The sequence below is a fragment of the Zerene cesonia genome, chromosome 15 (assembly GCF_012273895.1).
Source record: "Zerene cesonia ecotype Mississippi chromosome 15, Zerene_cesonia_1.1, whole genome shotgun sequence".
NCBI classification, from domain to species: Eukaryota; Metazoa; Arthropoda; class Insecta; order Lepidoptera; family Pieridae; genus Zerene; species Zerene cesonia.
The window spans coordinates 7686945-7696013 of record NC_052116.1 but is presented as its reverse complement, the minus strand read 5'-3'; the positions used below and the strand labels follow the sequence as shown (position 1 = coordinate 7696013).

General features: G+C 31.8%; 1 protein-coding gene and 1 non-coding gene across 2 annotated transcripts; both read right to left on the bottom strand.

Moving 5' to 3' along the window:
* Positions 1-6493: 6493 nt before the first annotated feature.
* Positions 6494-7508, bottom strand: LOC119832320 (15-hydroxyprostaglandin dehydrogenase [NAD(+)]-like). The gene has a single exon (XM_038355983.1). The coding sequence runs from the start codon at positions 7491-7493 to the stop codon at positions 6738-6740; it is 756 nt and encodes a 251-aa protein (XP_038211911.1). The 5' UTR covers positions 7494-7508; the 3' UTR covers positions 6494-6737.
* A 719-nt stretch (positions 7509-8227) lies between these two features.
* Positions 8228-8299, bottom strand: Trnae-uuc. Its single transcript has one exon. It is a non-coding gene; the product is annotated as a tRNA-Glu (tRNA).
* Between the last annotated feature and the right edge of the window lie 770 nt (positions 8300-9069).

Here is a 9069-nt window from a genome sequence, read left to right as displayed (position 1 = left end):
AATTAAAATATGCTAAACCAGTTAACTGTCCCAGGCTATCCCGACGTAGGGAGGCAAGGAGATTGCAATGACAATTAGATCACGGTCACCGTCACCGACACCGTCACCTTAGAAAGAAGCCTATTTCACTCTCTAAGCTAACTATCACCTGACACAAAAATAATGTCATCATCATATCTTATTTTATTTATATACCTAAAATGTTATATGGCAGAGCGGAACCTCCTGACACGAGCATTTTTTTTGCTTACTAGGAATGTTCCAATCGCCAAATAGTGTAAGACAATCATTTAAATAATGAAATAAACAATAAATAAAGAAAATTATCATAAAACCGTTTCGTTCCAAAATGAAATACACACAAACAAACAAATAAATAAACAAACAGACCCACTTTCGCATTTACAATATTGGTAAGGAAACAGATTTATACCACGTTACTATTCTTATAAAATAACACTTATCTGAAAACGACAGTCGGTAACGCAAGAAATTTCGTGAAACCAGATGTTTAATAATTGTTTTTTTTATTTTCTATTTTAAAGCCGCACACATGAACATATATAAAACCAAATGTTTCATCGTAATACACTAATACACTACAATTTTTGATTCCAGTAACTTCCAAACGCTCAGCCCAATTATTTCCCGTGTGTATCAACTAAGTCCGTCACTTGATGGGAACTAATGTTACAAAGCTTTTAGCTCCCAACCTGCATACCTCTGGACAATGCCTTATTACCGCAGACATGAGACAACGAGGGGGAGGAGTATGATATAGTTAAAATGTAATTTAGAAAACTTGCTAAAAAATAACTGATGTAGTTGGGTATTTAGTTAATGTTACTCCATAGTTATATAGCTACATACATTTACTGGATAAAATGGTGGTGGTAGATCTTTACTAATTCTCCAATGTGTAAAAAGAAATCGACATGTTCGAGGCTAAAAATTCGTTCGATGACATACTATATCCACAAACTCACTCTTAGCCATCGTGGCCCATCATGGCCAAACCTTTTACGAGAGATCTGCAATGGGCGGTAATATAGACTGAGGTGATAATAACCTAATTTAGAGCGATAATGTAATTCTAGAAACAATCTGATTAAGTGAATTATCTTATCTTATAAGACAGATTGTGATGTATGTGAAAATGTACGATTTATATTTATTATCAATTCGGTAATCTATACCAATATTATAAAGCTGAAGAGTTTGTTTGTTTGTTTGTTTGAACGCACTTATCTCTGAAACTCCTAGTTCGAATTGAAAAAAAAAAGTTGAAGGGTCCATTCATTTTAGAAGGCATTTATGTCTTTTGTCATATCCTCATGTACGAAGTGTGTAAAAAAAGCAAGTCGGCTAGTGAAAGAATAATATGTATTTATTGAAAAAAGACAAAAATAAACATCAATAATATATGATTTTCTGTTCATAAATGCTACAGAGATTAACATTGCAACGAGCAATCCTGCCATAGTGAAAATCAACACGCCAGTACAGTCCTTTTTAAATTCGAATCAAAAATAAAAGTCGCTGCTTTTCGCCAACGAACCGTCGAAATCAACAAACAACAGTTGTAAACAACATTAAATAGAACGAGTTGGACAATAAGGAATGGAGGTGACTTTAAAAATGTAGGGCAGCGTCGCCTTGGGACATTAGCGAATTTGAAACGTAAGACTGCTGGAAGAAACACGTTCCTAAATCTTGGTATGCAAATGAAACTATGAAATTAATCCTAATTCCCTTTTCGTTTAATGCTATTCAGCCCAGAATTTTAACAGCATGGGCCGTGGTATAGTATTATATTATGGAGCCGTAATAAGAAGTTTTAATGAAGGCTTACAATAGCTTGACAGTTAAAATTTGTGTTTCGTAAATCGTATTATAAGTAGCATGCGGAAAGTTCAAATTGCAATGTCAATATCATATTATATTAATAAAGATCTTGATATATATTTAATAACATAATCAAAGCATGAATGAATAAAGCAAATTAATCTTATAGTATAATTGTATATACTGAGCAATTAGTTTTTTAACTTCTGTAAACAAAGAGCAAGTTATTTCCCCAAATTAACCTGAGAAGCCATGAACTTGATTTTAGTAATGTAATAAGGAATGTGTTTGTTGTTTTAAAATTGGTTCATCCACTAAAAACAAAGTATTTCCCGATTAGGTAACTGAATTTGTTTTCTATAGAGAAAACGAAGTAAGTAAATAAGACATATTTATACGTACAAAAAGTTCTAAGAAAATTCACACTCACTTTAACTAAATTAAATACAAAACAAAAACATAATTAATTCTCAAAATCAATACAATTATTACTAATGAGTTTTCCTTAACGAAACTAAAAGCAAATCTTCTAAAGAGAATAAAATACGTATGAATATTAAAAAAATATATATAATAACAATATGTAGAAGTATATGTGAGTGAGTGAGTGCATTTTATTTTGAGAATTAAAAAGTCTAAAATGTGGCTACATCAAGATATAAGTAATAATATAAAGTACTAGCTGCGACCCGCGGTTTCACCCGCGTAAGTCCGTATCCCGTAGGAATATGGGGATAAAAAGTTGTTTATGTTATTTTATGTGTCCACCTATCTACGTACCAAATTTCATTGCAATCGGTTTAGTTGTTTTTGCGTGAATGAGCAACAAACACACACACATCCTGAGAAATTTTGAAAGAATAGAAAAAATTTGATCACGAGGCAGGACTCGAACCTGCGTATCTTGCCTAACCGTAGCAACAGTTGCTCTTTTATAAAGCATTTCAATGCTATAAAACTAAAAATTAAAATTAAACACACACATCCTTACAAACTTTCGCATTTATAATATTAGTAGGATAACTTTCAAAATGCATTATATTACATCTAATTAAATAATGTGTAGGCGCTTCAAAATAAGATTTTTTTTATCGAAGAATCTGATATAATCTTATTTGACACTCTAAATGCAATGAATTTAATTTAGATGGTAGGTTACAATGCCGACATTAATATTTACGATAAGAGATTTACTTATGAAAAAAAGTTACAAAGATTCATCATTACTGACAAGAAAGGGCACTTTTTTAAAACATGGTATCTCTTAGGTTGGTCTTAATTAAAACTATACAAGAAAATTTTAATTTTAGAACTCATTAAAGACATCTGCTTTCAACGAGTGTCCGACTCAGACTGACAATATGCGTGGGAGTCAAACAGCTCGCGCAATAAGATATATTCCATAAAAATACGTGGATCTTATTTCTCAACTACCTTCCAAAGAGGTATTTTGACGATTATTAAGAATTGATTACATTTCGGATTGGTGTAATATATATAATATGGACCTCGGATTTGAGTCAAATAGTCCATAGTTAAAACCAGGCTAGCGTGCAGGAATTAAACAGATTTTCAATTTTAACCAATACCGAAAAATATAGTGAAAAAAATCGGCATGTTCAAGAATCATAAGTTCGACGACATATTGTGACATCTACCAATCTGCACTTTGCTTGGCTCCCACCAGCGTGGTGGATTATGGCTTGGGAAGTTATAGCAGGTACGTGTTGCAGTGGGAACACATTAGATGGGCTGATGGTGATGATTTAAATAAAGTATTAATAATTCAGAGATAACTTCATAACCTGTTATGAATTCTGAAATTGCTGTCGTCAGTCCCTTGTTTTTACCGACCGGCTTTATTCCAAGGGTTGCGGCACGGTTGTGACATTTATATTTACAGTGAAACATCAGCAACAAATATCACTCATTCAGTTAAATTGAGTCGCTATTGTGTTCGTTACGTTTCAAATTATTTATCAAGGTTTTCCTGGAGCTTAAAGTTAAGTTATAATATGACATTATTTCGTTAGATTTCTAGAATTCTGGAAATGAATTATATATGTCCAAATATAAATAGTTTATTGCATTCTGCTCTTAGTGTTCTGGTTTTATTTAAATTTTACTTGCATAGAATTGAATGGAGGAAGTTGGAAGCCGGAATCATTCTCTACACCTTAGAAAAAGTAATTTTTTCTTTCAAAAAAAGTTCAGTCGACTCCCCTCTAGATTAATCACAAGATCCCATACAATAAACTTACATTAGTACCAAATCAAATAAATTAAACTACACGTCTTTGCGCGTAGCGCCTCATTAATATTAAACTATAGTTATTTTAATGGTCATAAACACATCACAGTGTCACGGATATAATGCAACATTGTAGATACGGCAGTGAATACTAAGCGAGTCATTAACTCATTGTTATTTGCTTCATCTGTCATTAAATATTTAAGTAAATCGCTCCCTACCACTGCTGTATCAAAGAATATAATATTATAACACTAATATTCAACCCACCACTACAAAGGGACTATTTTATGATATTCTTTTTGTGTCTATACTCGGGTGATAACTATTTGTAGCCTATATAATTATCTAGCCTATTAATTAGAAGACTAGAAGGTGATGTAGGCTTTTATGTTTACGTCAATCACAAAAAACACGACAAATTAACGTCAATGACATCTTAAGGTACGGCCTAATCATCTGGGGTAATGGTAGACACATTAATAAGGCATCTATTCCGCAGAAAAAATGCATCCGTGCAATCTGTGGTGGCGGTCTGTTCAAATCATGTCGACCATTGTTCCCAAACCTCCATTTCTTAACTTTGCCGTGCCTATATATTTAATTGTAAACGAACTACGAAATCTGTATTTTTTGTAAAAAGAAATATTATCTATCTGCATACAGAACTTTTATTATATATTTATTATGTAATGAGCTTTTTTAATATATGTAAAAAAACTAAAATTAATCACATGAAACATAATTTTGTTAAAAAACGAATACCTTTGAACCATGAAAGTAAATTGAATATTATAAGGGCGAAAATTTAACATACCAGTTCCATATTTTCTCCGAGCATTATATAATCATCATTTGATTAAATAACATTTGTCTCTTTTTTAGTGCGAAGTGCTAAGAAATAACTGAACATAGCATGCACTACTTTTAACAATATGGTATGGTCGTTTTTTTTTAATTTTAAACAGATTCATACATATATTCTATAATTGATAAGTAAAAATACAATGATATTAAATGCCTACTATATAAATATACATTTAATATATTAAAACAACGTAATAAGATAGTGAAGTCCCAAAAATATTGATCACAAATTTGCTACTTTTGACTATCGTACAGTGACCTTAGATCGATCAATAGATATTTAACTTAGTATCTTACTAACACGTGTATAACTTACTTGATAACAGTGAATACTGTAATTTTATCCATCAATTTAGTAATATATATGTATATATATTATAGGTATGTTATCTCTCATAATCTAAATTAATATTACAGAGAGGAAACCTTTGTTTTTGTAACGTTTTCACGCCAACACCAAGGGACCGGTTTCAAAAAATCCTTTTACCATTAGAAAGCTAAGACCGAGTTATATAAACGTGATACATCCACGAGCGAAGTCGGGGTGAACATCTTATACTTTTTTGGATTTGTTACTCGATAAATCCGTGGGTTATTGATAAGAGATTGACGAGATTTTTGAGTCGAATAGACAATTGTAGCTATGTGGTTCCTTTTTAGAATTTAGGTTTATGTATACCTCCCCCTCAATGATGTGTTCATTTTTTCTCAATGAAGCTGACTTTTTATGTAAAAACGAATAATTACAATGTAAGCTAGAATAGACGACAAAATAGTACATTCTTTATTGTATATACATGGAAACAGAGCGATTGTTACATGGTACAGAACTTATACTAAAGATAAGAAGATATAGATAAATACCGTGGATGGCTATGCCATCATGAGTGGATTTCTTCCAAGCAACCCAAAATTGGGTAATAAATTGAACTACATATTATTTTGTGAAATTACATGCAACTGAAAAAAAAAATTTGTAATGAAATCCAATCTGTTAGTCAGTCTGTCTGTTCGTCTCATTTTCACGTCTAGCTAAAACGACGTGGGATAGATTTTTCCTGAAAATCGATAAATTGTTTATATTTTTCTTTGACAGCGTTGGTGTAGCCACTGGCGGAAAGCAAGTAGATTATAAATAGAAAACAGAAACTCTTTGAACAATCATTATTTCATAATAATGTCATGTTTAATATTATTGTTTGTTACTGATTAAGATTTATCTACGCATTACATAATTTGAAGTAATTTATCGTTCTGAATATATTACAAATGCGAATAATTTATTACGATTGTTTGTAAGATTAGATTCGTGTTTTACGCGATTTATTTAAAACTAAAATTTATTTTAAATCATTTTTCATTAATTTCAATAAAACCGTCACATTATTACGCAGTTTATTAATTCGAGAAATCACTTGAGTGTTATATAGATAGATACTTGTTGAATAAATATTGAACAAATCGTGACGCCATCATTGATTCAGTATAAGATGTAATAGCCCCTTATAACAAATCATGTAAAATATGTTGTAAATAAATAAAATGGACTGATTTCTTTTTATTACATTCAGCTGTTACGTACATAAATTGTTAATCTTTAATCCTGAGTGTTCATAGATACACAAAATAATACGTACACAATATAATATTATAATTGATAGAATGAGAATACAAATGTCCACATGCCCAGCATTTTACAATTAAATGTAACAAACTTTCAATAACCATTCTCTTTGAAATGCTTAATAAAAGTAGACTTGAAAATAAACTTAGCCTAAACATTGATTTTTTCAGCTGGACGTCCACCTTCAACGAGCCAAACGGTACCAGAATCAGCTTTCTGGAATATCTCCACAGTACCTCTCCCAATGTCTTTAGCCTCTTGCCATTCCGTGTCCTTAAGTTCTTCCAAAAAGTCATTCAACGTACCTTCTTCTCTCACCTGAGGATTTTGAGACAGTTGCGTCGTTGTCAGACCCGGGCATAAAGTGACAACTCGTACGCCCGTTCTTTTGAACGTATATTCATGACCCAGAGATTTCGTGAAGCCAAGCACAGCAAATTTAGAAGCATGGTAATATGGTATGTGGGCTGTTATCCTGAATCCATAGATAGACGATACATTAATGATAGTTCCACCGTTGCCTCCCTTATCCTTTCTCATGTGTTCCAAAAACTTCATCGTCCACTCCATAACAGCTGTGACGTTGACGTCAATTGTCTTCTTAATATCATTTTCAGCAAGAACACCAGCGTTGTTTACAACAACGTCAACATTTTTGGTCACACCCATTACTTGTTGGTAGACTTTGTCTAGGTCTTCTGTAACGTTACATTTGAAGAATACGGCTCTGTCATTTCCGAATTTTGCCTTGATCCGTTCAAGGGATTGGAGTCCTTGCTTTTCATTAATGTCCAGCATTATGGCTAGTTTCGCGCCATTTGCTAAGAAGTTTTCGACCATAGACAGCCCCAGGCCCTCGGCAGAGCCAGTTATTAGCACGACCTTTCCTTTCACGTCTCTGTCCATGATAAAGTTCGATAAAGTACTAACTAATCATAGCTTACCCCCATCTATATATAGACGTATGAGGCTATTATCATTTTAGGGTTCAGCTAAACAATATGGAAATTACATTTCATTTTACGTATAATCACAGTGACTTATTGAATATGTTTTAAAATATATTTTATCTAATGAGGTTTATCGTAGCATAAAACTAGATACGTAAATATGATTGGAAGTGTTTCTATTATGTTTATATCAGGAGTATTTTTAGACATAAATTATTCCAACAATTATAATTTACATACATGTGACGTTGATTCAATGCTTTGAATAAAATATTGTCATAAAGGAGTTTAATGATAATAATTTATAGAATTATATAGGTAATGAAATTTGTGAAATCTTGATAATATTGAGTTAACAGTCTGTTTCGAGTTTTTTGAAGGAAATAAATACATGTTGAGTAACTCTGGTTAGCTCTTACAATAACTGCCTTAAATGTATATATTGTTTTTTATGTACATTGTAACTGTGGGCACTAGATTTATTTTTTTATACTTGTTTTAAAAAAGTATTAAAATCAGGAATTTTGTATTTAAATGTTAAAGTTCATGTCACAAGCCAATCCTATAGATCTGAATAAACTCATTTCTTTTCAACTTTCTTTTATTTTCAAATTAATTAGATCAATGGATAACTCTAACTGTAACCTTGTTATATTTGATGTCAAGAAATAAATAAATTAAAAAACATATTTCCCGTACCGGGAATCGAACCCGAGCCTCCTGGGTGAAAGCCAGGTATCCTAGCCACTAGACCATACGGGAGATACCATTTGAAGGAAAAATTTGGTAGTAATCTGCAGGGTTTTGTATTTCGAACAGTATTTATATTAACTTCATTATGTTGTATAAATAAAAAATGAATAATTGAAGATGTTGCTAAGCGTACAATTCGTTTTATTTAGCCGTTTTTGTAAAGGTACAAGGTTAGTTATTAGTATAAAGCTAAATAAATCTGCGCCCCGCTGTTTCACCCGCGTAGGTCCGTATCCCGTAGGAATATCGGGATAAAAATTGCCTATATGTTATTCCAGCTATCCAGCTGTCTACGTACGGCGGTTCGGTAGTTTTTGTGTGGAAGAGCAACAAACACACACACATCCTTACAAACTTTCGCATTTACAATATTAGTAGGACTAGTAGGATAGTAGGATAACATTATATATTTAATGTTAGCATTGTTATCTCTTGAGTAATAAACAATTTTAGCTACACTAGAACACACTGTTTTTCATACATAATAGGAAATGGGTAAATACAGGATTTATCTTATGATACCATATCTGTTTGTTTAAAGTTAATTTATTATAATAAACCAGTAAGGTGAAAGGTGATCTAGCTTATCGGTTTATCTTTCTCAGAAACTTAACTTAACATTAAACATTTACATTCGATCAGGATTAAAGAAATATTTGAGTAAAGGATAAGATTTAGAAGGAAAATAGAAACAACCACAGATTTATTATACTTAGTCTGGCCATAAATACTGTTACACTTAATTATAAAAAAATATTACATTTGAATTTCGAATCTGT